General features: G+C 36.8%; 1 protein-coding gene across 9 annotated transcripts in view; it reads left to right on the top strand.

Annotated features, from left to right (window-relative positions):
• POLQ (DNA polymerase theta) overlaps window positions 1-8,227 on the top strand; it is a 91,267-nt gene extending 83,040 nt beyond the window's left edge. For all 9 annotated transcript variants that reach the window (XM_016158842.2, XM_016158843.2, XM_016158844.2 and 6 more), the window contains 3 exons: window positions 1,732-1,885; window positions 4,651-4,766; window positions 5,222-8,227. In XM_016158842.2, coding sequence (XP_016014328.2) covers window positions 1,732-1,885; window positions 4,651-4,766; window positions 5,222-5,335 — 384 coding nt within the window. In that variant the 3' untranslated portion in view covers window positions 5,336-8,227. The remainder of the gene's footprint in view (window positions 1-1,731; window positions 1,886-4,650; window positions 4,767-5,221) is intronic.
• The last annotated feature ends 9,868 nt before the right edge of the window (window positions 8,228-18,095 follow it).

An 18,095-nucleotide genomic window follows, 5' to 3' on the forward strand; every position in this document is an offset into this window, starting at 1 on the left:
TTCAAAGGGACATTTTCTGTTCAGCTTTTCTGGTTGTTATCAGTGGGAGAGTTGGTTCTAATGACCTAATCTCCCATTACCAGAAGCCTGTATTTTTATTTATATGAAAAAGCCCTAGTCAAGAAGGGACTGAGAATGTAGGACACAAAGCCAACACTGCCAAGTTTTCTTATTTTATAGGAGAATCAGGGAAGTACAATATCACAGAGTGAAGTATATATTTTAGTCATATTTTTGCTTGCTTATATTAGTAAAGACAACCCCCAAATTTCTGTACCTTATAGTAAGAAGCTTTATTTTCAGTTCATGTCAGTTTGGCTCTCAGTTGAATGTGGCTCTGCTCCATATTTTCCTCATTTTGAAATTCAGAATGAAGGAAAAGTCCTATCTGGATAGTCCTTTTTTTTGTGACAATGTTGGATAGTTTTTAAAACTTCTTACATGTGCTGTATGTTAGTTTTACTCACATTTCGTTAGCAAAAGTAAGTCAAGGCCATCCTTTTAGAGTGAAAAACACTTGAAATCACATGGCAATGGGTGGGGTTACCTAACTTTACAGAGAAAGGCAGCAAGTAATAACAATAACATAATCCATCATACAAAGTTTGGAGGAGAAGAGGCAATAGAATTCTGAAATTTAGTTACTCTTTAAACAATGACAACTGAATGAATATAGAATGGATTCATCAGCATCTGACAAAGCAATAGTTACCTTTTTAAAAAGTCTGTCTCTCTAATAGGTATTTAGTATAGTAGGAGTTAGGTATAGCTTAGGTGAAAGAGAACTAGAGAACACCTATCAAGTTACATAGATCTCTCCAATGAGGAGACCCTTCCCATTTTCTGAGACTTTTTGGGGTAGTAGGAGTGTTATTCATGGATAGGTTACACTTTGGATATTAACCCAGATTCCATTCCTACTGCCAAGAAGCTCATGGCAGCAAGTTTCAGGGAAGTTCTAATTTAATACTAGGGATCTAGGATCTACCTTTTACTAGCAGCTGATGATTAGCCCTAGTAGGCCATAAAAAACTCTAATTCATACCAGAAGGCTCCATACCCTCTGGGCCCAAACTCTACATAGGACCAAGAAGTCACCAATATGGGGGATGTACGTGGAACATTCCAACCCATATCATAAAGAAAGATATTCTACTTGTATCTATGTAGAATTAAGAGGAGTTGTATTTTGAGAAATAGTTCCTTTAGAATGAAGTTTTATAACAGCTAGAATATTGATGGTATATGTTTATGAAATAAAATAATATATATGAGCTACTAAATATATTTTAAATGTAATTCAGTTTTTGGTTCCTGAGTGTTGAAGATTTCTTTCTTTTTTTTAAATTTAATAAAATTACATAAGTTTCAAGTGTACAGTTCAATAATACATCATATTATATTGCATTGTGTGTCAACCACTTGAAGTTAAATTTCCTTCTGTTACTATATATTTGACGCCCTTTACCTTTATCTACCTCCCCCATAAACTGAAGCAATATGATCTGTTTAGTGTACTGTCATGTGGATCATAGCCCAGAATCTAAAGCCCTGGATCATTCTAATTGTTATTCTTAGGATGTGGCTTAATAGTGATGTCCTGGATCACATCTCGGTCCAGATTTCCAGTCTGGTTGCAGATGTGAACACTGATCTATAGATGCTAAAAAAAGATATGAAACTATGTTATGTATCTGATAGAGCACCTGTTTCTTTTACTGTTTTTCATAGGCTGAGCGTCAGGCTATCAACACAACAGTCCAAGGTTCAGCGGCCGATATTGTCAAACTAGCCACAGTTAACATTCAGAAGCAATTAGAGAACTTCCACTCAGCCTTCAAATCCCATGGTCATCGGGAGAGTATGCTCCAAAGTGACAGAACAGGTTTGTTCATAAATGAAGCCCTTGCTATGAGACTGCATCAGAAAAGAAAAGGGGAAGTATTTTATATATATATCTCAGCAGTTCTCCAACATTTCAATCTCATAACGTCTTTACACTCTTAGAATTATTAAGATCCTAAAGAGCTTTTGTTTACGTGGATTATGTCTACTAGTATTTTCCATGTAACATGGAAATTTAAAAACATGGAATTTAAAAATGTTCATTAACATTTTAAAATAACAATAATAAACTCACTATATGTTAACATAAGAACATTTTTATAAAAATAACTACATTTTTAGGACAAAATAAAAACTATGAGTGGCTTTATTTTACATTCGTGCAAATCTCTTTAATGTCTGGCTTAAGAGAAGACATAGTTGGATTCTTTTATCTATTTCTGCATTCAATTTGTTGCAACATAACCTGTCCTGTATTATACATATAGCTTAGGGTGATAAATGTCCCAGTTTATGGGGAATGGGTGAGTTTTCTAGGATGTGAACTTTCAGTGCTAAAACCAGGACAGTTGGTCACCGTGCTGTACACTTAGGAGAGAATGAGACTAATGTGTTATTATGAAAATAATTTGATTTTACAGATGCTTTGAAAGGGTCTCAGAGATTCCCTATGGTCCCAAAACCTCAACTTTAAGAACATGTTGATTTTACTGCTCATGACTTTCCTTGTTCTCTGGAGTCTGGGAATATATCCTGAGTTGACCTCCTTATCATGTACATTTCTTTGCCAATATCATCATCTTTTCTTGTTCTTATTTTAAAAATATTTTTCTACAGTCTCTCCTTATTCCTTGGCTAGATTATTTCTTTTTCTAACAAGTATGTAGAACTTTCCCTTTTCTTTGTCCCATGGCCGTGCTTCTACTTTAAATAGCATGTTTTAAATTTTCCTGGGAAGAAGTTAAGAAGGTTTGGGGTATAAAGGGGAATAATAAACTGTTTGAGATGGGGCAGAAAAGGTAGAGATCAGATGTTGAAGATGGAATTTGCTAAAAGAGACATACATATAGATTATGGGAATAATACAGCCAGTTACATAGATATAAATATGTTCAGTTATAATAAAAAAAAAACATATATATTAAAACCCATTTTCGCATAAAATGGGAACTGTTAATTTTATTGTCTTCAAACCCCTACAAATATCTAAGGCCAGTAATTCAACATTTTATGTGTGGGCGTGTGTGTGCGTGCACACATAACAAACGTGTGTGTGTGTATATATGTGATTGAGAGAGAGAGGGAGAGAGAAAGACAGAGACAGAGACAGAGAGAAAATATGATCAAACATATTTGGGGAATAACACTGTGCTGTGTGCTTTGGAGGATTTTAAAGTAAAAGTTATCAACTTATGTTTAAATTAAAAATCTGCCAAGGAAAGGAAGGGAAGATATGATGTCTGACTGTGAAATATTTGCATAACTTTTCACAGAATGATACAGTATCAAAATGAGGATATAGATCATAACCTTTAGAGTGGGTGGAAGGCAATGTGGATATGTCATTGAGGATGACTTCACGGTGTCATGCCGGGTTAAAGGAAGTAGTAGTCAGCGAGATCAAAGAGAGCTGAGCCTAAGGAAGCAGGCCACACTGGGAATAGGAGGACCTTGGCATTCTGAGTCAGAAGCCAAGTAACCAAGGAAAATGAAGAGGACAAAGGCATGATGATCAGAAAGCAGAAAAGCTAGAGAGTCTGGACAGCCAATGATGTGAGATAGTGGAGCCCAGTGGGGCAGATCAGATGTCAGCCACACTGGCAAATAGATGCAGCCCTGGTGTGGAAGCAGCTTACCATGGACTCATATGCTTTTGTTCTCTTACCCTGTGAGAGCCACCTCTGAGAAAATTTAGGCTGCAGATAGTGACAGCTAAAGAATTCTGAAGGAAGCACCAGGTATTGAGGGAGATGGTAAGGTATTTGTGCTATCTTGTTGGATACCTAGGAAATTTGGATGGCAGAAAGGACTGCTGTGAGATGGGCAAACAGTTAAAGACAGGTACTCTAAAGGTATTAATATTGAACTTTATTTTAGTGATCAGAGGGGCATAATCTGTACCACTAGGCCCAACTAATTAGGAAATAGTAACTAAGTCTAGTAAAGTGGATTTTAGTCATTATTGGAATAATGGGGTTTTTTTTTGAGAATCTACTGGAAGGTATAGATCATCTCCACAGAAAAACGAGCAGATATAGACTTGCACATTTAACTTCAAAGGATTCACGCTCTCTGAAATACACATTTGGACCTTAGGTTTAGAATAACTTGAGTGTGCAATCCAATTGGGGAAGCTCCAGTTCTACCAGTGACACTTATGACAATAAAAAGATATCAGGGAGTGTCCCTTTTATAAAATACTGCCTAATGACAATGCCAGTTCACTCTCTTGGAGCAGGAATCAGGCCTCATTCTACTCTGCTGCTATTTCTCAGAAAAGATGGTAGTGGGGACTCCATGAAAAGAGATGTTGATTGTTCATTAGAGATCAGTTAGAATAGATTTTGGAGCAGAGGTCTTCAGACCCCATTTACTGGCTTCTTTGTTAGACTCCTCCTTTCTGGGAGGAAGTTGATAGAGATTTAGTTTACCTGCTAAGTAGGGGAGGTAGCAGCCAGCAAGTTCTAAATTTTATGTTTTAATGTCTTAATTAAAATTTCCTAGACTTTCTCAAGATCTCTAAAAAAATATTCTCCTGTGGCAGAATGACATGCTTATCCATTTTGCTCCTTTTTTATGGGGTAGGATTGTTACCAAAGAGAAAACTGCAAGGGATGTTTTGTCCAATCAGAGGAGGCTTCTTCATCCTTCAACTCCACGATGAACTCTTATATGAAGTGGCAGAAGAGGATGTTGTTCAGGTATTTTTGCAGTGTTTGTGTCCATTCTATAGAAAGTTAGGATACTGTAAGTCAGACTAGGTTGCATGAGATTTCTGGAACCCTTCCCAAGCTCCAGGATGGTGATATAAATGTTGGGCCCTTAGGGCAGAGAAAGAGCTAAGAGTACTCAGGGTCATACTTATTGTTAAGATGTTCCTGATACTGGGATGTTTTTGTCTGAGAGACATTAAATGAGACTTTGGAGTCTTGTCCCAAGGGTTTCAAAGCTCTGAGCATTACAGCTGAAACTGGCAGAGCTCCTTCCTGCTTAGACCAGCTTGGGATGCCTGGTTCTTTTCAGAAGTCACATTTTAAGCACCAAGTGAAGAGCTCCAGTCTGGCTTATCACCTCAGTGGGTGGGTTTGGGAACATTCTTTGATTGGGCAGAGAGTTTGTTAACCTCTTTTCTTCTTTTGTTTTTTCTTTTTATTAGGTAGCTCAGATTGTCAAGAATGAAATGGAAAATGCCATAAAACTTTCTGTGAAACTGAAAGTGAAAGTGAAAATAGGTGCTAGTTGGGGAGAGCTGAAGGACTTTGATTTGTAATTACACAGTTGATTAAGGCCTCCTAGGGAAGCCTTGTGTAGGTACAATCACATGGAAAAATAGAGATTATCCTTTCCCTACTTCATGAGAACAGAAATTCTCAAGTCTTGATGGGCTTAGTAATTTTACAGTGAGAATTTCAAAATCTTTATGAGAGTTTATTCTCTGTAGTGTGAAAAATCTTTTTTGATGCAAAATGCCAAGCTTAATGATGATATTCGCTCTCAAAGAGTTATCTGTGACTGTGGCTGGAAGCAGGCTCAGAACACATGCTTGAAATATGCACTTAGCACTTTGGGTCCTCACCTGTCTGGGCTGAGCATAAAAAAATGGAACAGCTGCCTCAGGGATATTTTCAGCACTGTCCAGGATTCAGACACTTGTGATATACACCCCAACAGGAGCCATAGGCAGATAAGGATTTGATTTCATATATACCACCAGCGTTAGGCCTTGTATGTGGTTTTTCTCCCATATCAATATAAGGCTACCAAAGTAGCATTTCTAAATAGCATTGGCTAATAAATTGCGAATTTTATAAAGTGGTAAGACTTGATATAGATATAATCTAGGAATGGATTTTCATGAAATGCTGTTTCTTCTTTTTCTCTCCCTATTTCATGCTATAAATGTATTTGCAATACTTAGGTATTATAAAACAAACTATACCTCTTCAAGAGATATCCTGTTCTGTAAGAGCAGTCGTTTATATTGCAGTTTAATATAGTACTGCCAGAGAAGCAAAAACCCTCTTATCGGCCCCTTCACCGACTCTTTCTAAGTTTGTGGGATGGTGAGAATACCCACCCTAAAAAAATTGTAATTTAATAACCCCAGTCAGAGGTATATAACTGACTCTTTGTTGTTAAAATAAAATGTATTTATGAGAAACTTTCTGTCAGCAGTTCAGTTTTTAAACTGTGTTTGATCTAAGGGTATCAGAAACCTGTGTCCTATATTTACTTATACTGTAGTTTGTTTAACCTCTGTGCACATAGGAAGTGTTTATTATATCCTTATTAAGTTATCAGAAGAGCTCTTTTAGGTTTACTAATCAGAATTTTTAGAAAGACAGTTGCTGGGTCAATAGTTGTATATTAGTGCACAAGATACTCACATGTTTTTTGAGGAGGAGTTAGAGGGAGCAGAAGATGGCAGAGGTAGGAGGGAAGTTCTATTATTATTTCTCAAGCTTTTTCCATATTCACCTGTACCACCTGTTTTTCAGAAGAGAAGAGCTGTAGTGCTGTCAGTATTCTGGTGGCCTTGAGATCCAGCCCAAGAGAAAGCTCAATCTATTTACTTGTAAGTGTTCTCCAAATATTAGTGCAGATGTAGAGAGGTCACTCCACCTCATTTTCTGTAGCCATGTACATGCATTTTTTTTCTCTCTCTCTCTCTCTTTCTTTTTTTTTTTTTTTGACCTGTCAGTTGACTTGAAGCAGTCTTTGCTTTGCATATTTCAGTTATACATAAATTCCAGTTACCACAGTTTACTTAACAATAGTGCCTTTACAACACAATTCAAATTTCAGTTACCATGGTGTAATAACTGAGTAATCACATAAAGTTCAAACTTCACTGGTAGCTCTTCAGTCCACAAATCACTATTGTAAATAGCTGATGCACACTATGATGGGCAGAATAATGCCCCCGCCAGTGTTCACATTCTAACCCCCAAAACCTGTGAATATGTCATATTGCATGGCAAAAGGGACATTGTTAATGTGATTAAGTTAGAGATCATGTGTTGGAGAGATTAACTGGGTAGTTCCAATCTAAACACAAGGGTCCTTATAAGAGGAGGGCAGATGGCCAGAGTCAGAGGAGGAGTCAAATTGTGACTATGGAAACAGAGTCAGATTGAGATTTGGAGATGCTACACTGCTGACTTTAAAGATGGAAGAAGGGGCCGTGAGCCAAGGAATGCAGGCAGCCTCTGGAGCTGGAAAAGGCAATGATATGGAAATGGACTCTCACGTAGAGCCTCCAGAAGGGACAGAACCCTGCTAATACCTTGATTTTAGCTTGAAAAGACCATATTGGACATCTGACCTCCGGAACGGTAAAATAATAATTGTGGTGTTTTTTTTTCAGTTTTATTGAGATTTAATTGACATACAGCACTATATAAATTTAAGGTGTACAGCATAATGATTTGACTTACATATATTTTGAAGTGATTACCACAATAAGTTTAGTTAACAGCCATCATCTCATATAGATATAAAAAAGAAAAAAAGTTTTCTTCCTTGTAATGAGATCTTTTAGCATTTACTGTCTTAGCAACTTTCGCATATGCAATTCAGTGAATTAACTAGTGTCATCATGATGTACATCACATCCCAGGCCTTATTTATCTTATAACTGGAAGTTTGTACCTTTTGACTCCCTTCATCCAGTTTCCCCACCCTCCACTTCCTACCACCTGCTTCTGGTACCACAAATCTATTTTTCTGAGTTTTTAAAAATATTACACATTTAAGTGAGATCATACAGTATTTGTCTTTCTCTATTTGACTTATTTCTCTTAGCTTAATAATGTCCTAAAGGTCCTCCATGTTGTAGCAAATGGCAGGATTTCCTCCATTTTTATGGCTTGATAATATTCCATTGTGTGTGTGAGTATGTATATGTGTATCCCAAAACTTCTTTACACATTCATCCTTTGATGGACACTTAGTCAGTTTCCGTGTCTTGGCTATTGTAAATAATGCTGCTATGACTATAGGGGTGCACATATCTCTTTGATAAGTGTTTTTCTTTCCTTCAGATGTTTACCTAGAAGAGGAAGTATTGTGTCATATGGTAGTTCTATTTTTAATTTTTTGTGGAATCCTCATACTGTTTTCCATGGTGGCTGCACCAATTTACATTCCTACCAACAGTGCACAGGGGTTCCTTTTTCTCCATATCCTTGCTATCACTTGTTTTTTTGTTTTTTGCTTTTTGTTTTTTTGCTAATAGCCATTCTAACAAGTGTGAGATGATATCTCCTTGTGGTTTTGAGTTGCATTTCTCTATGATTAGTGATGCGGAGCAGCTTTTTACCTGTTGGCCATTTGTATATCTTCAGAAAAATGTCTATTCTATTCAGATCCTGTGTCATTTTTTAAAATTTAATTTATTGATTTGTTTTTTTTGGTGTTTTGTTTTTTTTTTTGCTGTTGTATATGAATTCTTTATACATTTTGTATATTAAACCCTTATCAGATATAAGATTTGCAAATATATTTTTCCACTTCATAGGTTGTTTTTTCACTTTGTTGATTGTTTATTTTACTGTGCAGAAACTTTTTTTAGTTTCACATAGTCCTACTTGTTTGTTTTTTATTTTGTTGCTTGTGCTTTTGGTGTCCATATTCAAAATATCATTGTAAAGACCAATGTCAAAAAACATTTTTTCCTATGTTCTCTTCTAAGAGTTTTATGGTTTCAGTCTTACAGTTACATCTTTAATCCATTGAATTAATTTTTGTGAGTGGTGTAAGATAGGGGTCTAGTTTCATTCTTTTGTGTGTGAATATCCAATTTTCTCAGCACTGTTTATTGAAGAGACTGTCTTTTCTCCACTGAGTATTCTTGGCTCCCTTGTCAAATATTAGTTGACTATATATGTGTGGGTTTCTTTCAGGGCTCTCTATTCTGTTCCATTAATTGGTCTACCTGTCTGTTTTCATGCTGGTATCACACTGTTTTGATTACTATAGTTTTATAATATAGACTGAAATCAGAAAGTGTTATGCCTCTTGCTTTGTTCTTTCTCAGGATTGCTTTGGCTATTCAAGGTCGGTTGTGATTCCATATGAATTTTCTGCTTCTGAAAAAGTATCATTGGAATCTTGATAAGGATTGCATTGAATCTATAGATGGCTTTGGGTAGTATGGACATTTTAACAGTATTCTTCCAATTCATGAACACAAGATGCCTTTCCATTTGTATCTTCTTTGATTTCTTTTATCGATGTTTTGTAGTTTTAAGGGTAGAGATCTTTCCCCTTGTTGTCTAAATTTATTCCTATTTAATTGTTTTTGATACTCTTGTAAATGGAATTGTTTTGTTTCTTTTTTAGATAATTGATAGTGTATAGAAATGCTACAGATTCTTGTGTTAATTTTGTATCTTGCAACTTTACTGAATTTGTTGATTAGTTCTGACTGTTTTTGGTTGATTCTAGGATCTTCTATACATAAAATTATGTCATCTGCAAGTGGAGATAATTTCACTCCTTTCATTCCTATTTGCATGTCTTTTTTTTTTTCCTTGCCTGATTGCTCTATGATTCTAGTACTATGTCGAATAGGAGTGGGAAGAGTGGACACCTTTTTTGTTCCTAACCTTAGAAAAAAAGCTTTTAACCTTTAATCACTAAAGTGATATAAGCTGTGGGCTTGTAATGTATGGCCTTCATGACACTGAGATAAATTCTTTCCATACCTAATTTGTTAAGAGTTTTTATGAACAGATGTTGAATTTTTTTTAATGCTTTTTCCTCATCTGTTGAGATAATTATATGATTTTTTTTCTTTTATTCTATTAATATGATGTATCACATTTATTGATTGGCATATGCTGAATTATCTTTGCATCCCAGGGGTAAATCTGACTTGATCATGTTGAATGATTTTTTTAATGTGCTTCTAAATTCATTTTGCTTGTATTTCATTGAGAATTTTTGTATCTATGTTCATTTGGGATATTGGCCTGTAGTTTCTTTTTTCCTTGTAGCATCCTTTTCTGTCTTTGGTACCTGGGTAATGGTGGCCTTATAAAATTAGTTTGGAATGTTCCCTTCTTTAAATTTTTTGGAAGAGTTTGAGGATTAGCGTTACTTCTCCTTTAAATGTTTGGTAAAAATTACCAGCCAATCCATCTGGTCCTGGGCTTTTATTTTTCTGGGAGATTTTTGATTACTGATTCAGTATCCTTCCCAGTAATGGCTCTGTCCTGTTTTTCCATTTCTTCTTGATTGAGGCTTGATAAGTTGTATGTTGCTCATAATTTTTCCATTTCTACTAGGTTTTCCATTTTGTTGGAGTACAGTTGTTCATAGTAACCTCTTATGATCCTTTCTATGGTATTTCTATGGTATCAGTTGTAATGTTTCTTCTTTCATCTATAATTTTGTTGATTTGGCTACTCTCTCTTTTTTCATTGGTTAGTCTAGCTAAAGATTTGTCAATTTTTAAATAACTAATTCTTAGTTTCATTAATTTTTTCTGTTGTTTTCCTCTTCTTTGTTTCATGTATTTCTCCTCTAATTTTTATTATTTTCTTTTTTCTGCTAACTTTTGGCTCAGTTTGTTCTTTTTTTACTAATTCGTTGCGCGATAGAGTAAATATAGATGTTTATTGCTGTGAACTTCCCTCTTGGAATTGTTTTCTCTTAAGTTTTAGTATGTTGAGTTTCTATTTTTGTTTGCCTTAAGGTACTCTTTTACTTTCTATTTAATTTCTTTTTTTGATCCTTTGATTGTTCAGGAGAGTGTTGTTTAGGGACAGCTTTTCCAAATTCCTGGTTGACAGTTTTTCATCTTTCAGTACTTTGAATACAGGATCCTCTTTTCTCCTGGCCTGAAAAGTTCCTGTTGAGAAATCCACCTGTAATCTTATGGGGGCTCCCTTGTATGTAACTTGTCTTTTCTCTTGTTGCTTTCAAAATTTTTATTTTTGACTTTTGACCATTTCATTATAATGCGTCTCAGACACATTATAGTGTGTCTCAATTCAACCTGTTTAGAGTTCTTTGTGGCTCCTGGGTGTGGGTGTCTTTTTCTTTCCCCAGGTTTGGTAAGGTTCAGTCATATTGCTTTAAGTGTACTTCCTGTTCCTTTCTTTTCTCCTTCTGGGACTCCTATAGTGTGGATATTATTTCTTTTGATTATGTCTCTTATGCTCTGTAAACTTTCTTTACTCTTTTGTTTTAATGTTTGCTTCTCTAACTGGATAATTTCAAATGTTCTGTCTTCCAGATAACTGGTCCTTCATTTTGTATGGTTGAGTCTCCAGATGAAGCGCTTTATTGAATTCTTTAGTGCAATCATTGTATTTTCAGTTCTAGGATTTCTGTTTGTTTGTTTGGATGGATGGTTTCTATTTATTTGTCAAATTTTTCATTTTCGTCATCTATTGTTTTTCTAATTTCATTTAGTTGTTTGTGTGTTCTTATAGTTTAATAAACTTTAAGAGGATTATTCTGAATTCTTTGATCTTCATTTCTTTAGGGTAAGTTATTTGAGCTTTACTAATTTCCTTTGGTAGTGTCATATTTACCTGATTTTTTTGTGATCTTTGATTCTGTGTGTTGATCTCTGTGCATTTGAATAAATAGTTCTGTTTTCCAGACTTTACAGGTTCACTCTTGTAGAGGTAGTTCTTCACTAGTCTCCATGGCTTGGTGTTCTGGATGTGTCAGGTGGTAATGTCCTCGGGCCTGTGGGGCTTACTGTCAGGGTCTATTTTAGGGGTAGGCCGCTGTCCATGCTTTGTGGTCGAATGGAAAGGGGTGATGCTAGCTGAGAACAGTTGGATAAGACTGCTGGCTTGGTTCACTGCCCCAGTGAGGCAATAGAATGGGTTCTGTGGTTGCCTAGGTTCTATGGTCAGTCTTCCTAGATGACTGGGACTGGGTACTATACCCAGCAACAGGTATGGCTATGAATTAGCTTCCCCGTCATGGCAGGGCAGCAGAATGAGCCCCAAGGCCTGCACTGCTCATTGCGGAACCAAATCACTAAATTTCCTGGCCAAATGGGGCCACCAGTTTTGCTCTGAAGATGGAGAAAGACCTGGGCCGTGTTGTCTTTTCCCATCCAGCTACTAACCTGCTTAGCTTCCGAGATCAGACAAGATCGGGCACGTTCAGGACGATATGGCCATAGACTGTGTTGTCTTTTCAAGTGCCACTATAAGTAAGACTATAGGATGGGCTGTGAAGCTTCTTGTGCTCTGGTTAGGTCCCCTGGCTGGGGTGAGGGTAGGGTATGTGTGTGAACATTATTATAGCAGTGGGTGAGGCTAAGAATCAGTTTTCCTACCTGAACAGGGCCCCTTACAGGCTCCAGGGCAGGTAAGGTTCTTTTCAGACTCAAACCAGACAGACTTGTGTGGCCTGTGACAGATGGAGCTACCATCTTGGCTCTGTAAATACAGAGGTTCAGGTTCTTCCTTCAAGTGCTTCTATAATCAGGGTTGTAGGGTGAGCTACTGAGCCAGGAGCTCTGGTTAGGCTTCCTGGTTAGCAGGATTGGAGGCTGTATTCAGCAGTGGACAGGGTTACAGATTGCCTTCCCTGTCTGGGGGGCAGAGTTGCAGAGCATGGCACTATGCCCATATGTCTCTTGTTTGGGTAGCTAATCAAGCATATTTGTGTACTAAACTCTCTAGCTTGACAGAGTCACTAATTTTTCTCTGCTAGATGGGCATATGACTCATCTTCCATGCCCAGACAGATGGAGGAGAGCAGAGGCAGGAGAGGTGCACACCAGGCTCCAGGGGCAGAAAGGCTCTTCATTTGAGATCCCAAGTAAGGCAGACCTGCATCCCATCGAGTTCCCTTTTCAGACTGCACCACTGTCCAGGCTCTGCAGATTAGTAAAGCCTCTAGTTGGGACTACTACTTGGGCATTGTAGGTAGGACCCTGGTCTGCTGAGATTTGAGTGCTGGTTGTTGTAAGCACCTCTTACCTTCTGTATCATAATCTGATCCCCAGTGGCCAAGCCCTGCAGATTCCCCTGTGCAGATTCCACAGAGACCCCAGTAAGGCAAGACCAGAGTTGGACTCCCAAGAAGGGACCCGTAATGCTCCGTGTCCACCCTAGGCTCTCTTTTTTCACTGGAGGAACTGTAGACTCAGGGGAGACCTCTCGGTGTGGTGCTGCATTAGCCTGGGTAAGAAGCAGTGTGGTTAGTATGTACTCCTCTTATCCTTCTAATGCAGTTTGTCTCAGTCTCTGTGGTGCAGACAGATGCTTCAATCTCACGTCCATGTTCTAGAGTTTTCTTGGTGTCTTGTCAATGAATAGTTGTTAGTTCTTCTTGTGATGGTGAGTCCAGTTAGGAATGCCCTAGGTCGCAATCTTAGTGATCTTACTCTTTAATTTGTGTTGTTTCAACCAGTTAGTTTGTAGTAATTTGTTATGGCATTAATAGGAAACTAATACATACATCATGATGAATTACCAATACATTATTTCTTTCAAAGTCTATCCATGATTGGTCACTTCACATTTTTCATTCACTTTACACACAGACAGTAAAGCATGTAGCAGTGTTGACCCTTTGTCTCCCACTATTAAATCCATGTGACATTTTACAAAAATGAGTAATCAAAAGAAGTTGGCTAAATAAAAGATGCAAGTGCATCAGAGAAATAAAAACGATACCACTATAAGCGAAATTCAAATTGAACAGTTATAGAAGAAATGTCTTACTGTAGAAATATTGACACTGATGCCATTTGAGATACTCTAGATATGCAACCTTCAAAACTTAGTGAAGGCAAAATTGTCTGTGTAAATCAGGAAAATGGTTGTGACAAAAGGGATGAAAATGTCCTAAAGGAAATGATACTAACAAAAAGCATCATTACTTATTAACCTATAAACTTACTATAATTTCAAAGTCTCAATAGGATTATTTTAAGATCAATGATATCCTAAAACTCACCTAGAGGAAAAAAATCAATACCTATCAAACTTAAAAAGATCAAAGATATCTATCAGATATTAGGACATATTTTAAAGATTTAATAGTTTGATAAGGACACAGAAATATATTACTTGAGAACTTAGAAAACAGACATATGTATATGTTAATATGAAAATGTCATTTCAAATTAGTGGTGAAAGATGAGTCATTCAAAAATAGGAGCATAGTGATAACTTATCCATTTGTCAAAATATCAAGTTAGATCCTTATTCCAAAACTACAGATGGATTAAAAGCCTTATATAACAAATAAAACTATGAAAATGAAGAAGATATATGGGAATTTTTATTATTTTATAGACACAAAGGCCTTTAAAACAAAGTTCAAAAGTCAAAGTTAAAAGATTATGTAAAATCTGACTATGTTAAAAGAAAAATTCTCAATATGAAAAAATGATGACATCATGACACTGAACAGTCTAACCTAGGGGCCAGGGTATGATAAAGAACCCAAAAGGTTCATCCATAACCTAGTGGAGGCTGAGTTAGCAAGTGAGGATCACAAGGCCTGGCCCCAAATATTGAAAGCAGATACGTGAAGTGCGAGTGATTTTAATTCAACAAAGGTGAAGAGGTAAATGGATCCTTTTGAGAAAATTCTTGAGGAGGATTCTGGGCATTTGGATTTTATAGTATCTGTCTTTAAATTTTTATTTTTAATTAAAAAACAGTTTATAGCCTTGGGTTGGTTGGTTGATTTTCTTCATTTTTATATGGAACAAAAAGTAGGAGGGAAATTGTGGTGGTAGGAAATTTTTCCTGAGATAATTAGACAGCATTTGGAAGAATATGATTAGTTGGCTAAGGTCACCATTTAGATAATTAAAAGAAAGTGGCAGAAGAGAAATTAATTGCGCAGATGAAAGCCAGGGGTGCAGGAGGAGAGTGCACTCTTTCTGGGAGACTTTCGGTGGTGATAGGTTAATGAATATTCATTATAACCACTAGGTGGTGGTATAAGCCCATAATAGCTTTAAAGAGGAAGATATGACTGTTGAGTTCATAAGTACATCTTACTCAGCCTCAGTTTCTTATGCTACGCTCTCACCAAACTTAATTTTAACTTGCACAAGGCGAAATCAGTCAACATCCTCAAAAATTGTCTTAAAGTCTTCCAATAAAATTACACATCTCCCCAATTTGATGGAGGTTTAGAATGGCTATTTCCACCCTTTTGGAGTTTGCGGAACTTGTGTTTATTTATTTTTTCCTTTCTCTTTTTAGTTCATATATATATGATGTACATCACTCTCTTACCCACCTCCCTGCCTTTTTAAAACAATTATACTTTGTAACCATGGTTCACAGTGTTGCCAATGAGTCTTACCTCTGTCCACATTTAATCTTGGCAAAAATCAATAGTAGTGAATGACATCATAACATAAGAGAGCATCTATGTACAAACATATACAATTTTATTGATATCTCTACAGACTACAAGAATTTTAAGTATAGTCACAATTGCTGAGTGCAACAGAAAAATAGTAATTTGTCATTTTCTGAAAAGATGCAAAAATTCTGAAGATGAAAGAAAGATACATCAATGATATCATCTGTTTCTTATTTCCTAGAATAAAACATCACATAATTAAGTACTAAAAATTATAGGTTATTAGAGATTTTGATCCTGTGTACACTTGTCCATAACCACCACCTAGTTTATTTTCTGGCTTTGCAGTTGAGAAGGGTGGGCCAATTCAAGAGAGGGACAGTATGAGGGAGCGATCTCTCTTGGATTTACTCTGAGTATTATTGCCTTGGATGGGCAGACTCTGCTTTTTTGAAGGTGAAAGCACTCTTTCAGGGCATTGGAGGCCAGATAGTGAGTTATAGGCATTCTTTCCCCTTAAACACGTCTAGTTATTAAGAAAATGAATCCAAGTGGCCCTGGGAGCTAAGACAACAATCAAAAAGGAAGAGTTGTCCTCCCTTCTTGCTAAGATCAAGCCCAATAAAATATACCTATAACAGAACAGGCACCTGGTACCCATGTCTCCACAACAAAGAATGAATAATAAATTTGGACCTGATTTAGTAAATGTTTTGAGTATTTCCACTGTCGAACTATTGAGAATTAGTTTTCCACTTTGCTTTACATGCTGTTGAATTTCTTATGATATTTCTGGGGTTTTCTAATGTCACATGCATAAGATCATCAAAACCCAGATGTCTGAATTGGAATAATTAATGGTCAAGTCACATAGGAGAAAATCACAAAGACAGAGTTAAGGAGTTAACGGGGCACTGTCTGGTGAGAAATTTGCACAGAACATTTATTTTGGTTGTGACAGAATAGATATCAATCCACCTAACACTGTATCTCCTACATCTTTGCCTTCCCTGATCCCTCAGAAGTGGAGCTTGGATACAAGCCAAGGTAGACAAACATGTTTTCCTTAGTTGGCCATAAAGCAGTGGTTATTAACCTTGGCTGGATATTGAACTACCTTGGGGGCTTTCAAAAATACTGATGTTTAGTTCCCACTCAGATTTTGATGTAATTGGGAATTTAAAAGCTCCTTAGGTGATTCTTAGGTGCAGCGAAGGTTGAGAATCACTTCCCTACATAAACATAAATAAAGGCAACCTTCTGTGCCTCTGGTTTCTCATCAAAGACTCTTCCACTTCACTTTGGCTCCCATGTCCCTCCCCACCCCAATCCTCTTGCCCCAAATTGGCACTTCCTCTTCCTTTCCCAAGTCAGAGCTTATGTATTCTGCGTTTCATCCCTTCAGGGCTATGTTATCTGAAAATATATACACTAAACCTGCTACATGACAACCATGCTTCTTGGAATGGTGCAATCCAAATACGTGACTTACCGGCAAGTATTTCTGGCACACTGGCCAGTGTGTATGTGAAATAGTACCTAGTCAAAAGCACAGTTGGGGCTACAGTGGGTAGAAGTGAAGGAGCTGTGAAGGCTACCATGTTTTTCCTGATGCAAAGATCAAGGTTTGATAGGAAAGTCTGACTCCTTTTGGCATTGCCCTCTTTGAACAAAAGTGGTTAAGTTATAATATCTTCCCACAGGAACAGGCTATAATCACACAGATTTACTCCTGCCTGGGTGGTCCTAAGGAGAGAATTTTTATTTTACTTTTCTAGACCCTCTTCATTTTCCCTTTTGGCAAACATTTTATAACCAAGTATCTCAAAGAGCTAATCTTGATCTTCTTCAACCAACCTAGGGCATATCTTTTTTTTTTTCAAAGCCATGGTCTTCCCTTAATGTAGACAACAGACAAATGGTACCTTTAAAACTGTACACATGGCTCACATAAAAGGACTCCAACAGTAAACTTGTTCCTTTGCAATCCCTTAAGGTCTTTGAGGAACAGAGACTTGGATTCTGATTTATTAACTTGAGAATCATTTAAAGGCTATATAAAAGATCTGAAAAATTGTCTTTATGACTGGATTATCAGAAAACATCTCAGTCGGTTCTGTAACTGTCCTTCCAAAGTTAGTCAAACACAATGACCCTGATGGTGATTGGGGCACTAAGTCTGAGTCTCAATGAAGTATAGGAAGCAAAAGCAGTAGTACTGCTTTAGTAGGGGATTAAAATCAATGATAAATCAGTTACCATTTTCTCTAAACTCTGAGGTTAATGGATGATTTCATGATAGGGATTATTGCTTATTATCTGAACCAGAAAAACAAATACTTCTGGCTTCTCATTGATGAATAGAAAGCAAAAGCCTATTTTTGTTCCTCCTGGAACAATAGGAAGGGCTTATCTCTTGAAGGAGTCATAGGGAGATAAAGTCAACTTATAGAAACACCATGGTTTGCAAGTCTTATCTTCTGATGCCACCCTAGCTGATAGAATTTTGATGACAACTGAGGCTCAGAGTCATTTTCTCTCATTGTCCAAGTTAGAAGGAGTATTTTTCTTATGTTCAAAAATAGAGGCGAGACATTTAAATAGTTTAGAATAGAGATGTAAAGAATTACATGGATCAGTAGTACTCATTTGCCAAAGATGATTATGATAAAGATGATGGTGGTGGTGGTGGTGGTGGTGTGTATGTATGTGTGTGTGCG

Source organism: Rousettus aegyptiacus, unplaced genomic scaffold, assembly GCF_014176215.1.
Source record: "Rousettus aegyptiacus isolate mRouAeg1 unplaced genomic scaffold, mRouAeg1.p scaffold_m13_p_4, whole genome shotgun sequence".
Classification (NCBI taxonomy): domain Eukaryota; kingdom Metazoa; phylum Chordata; class Mammalia; order Chiroptera; family Pteropodidae; genus Rousettus; species Rousettus aegyptiacus.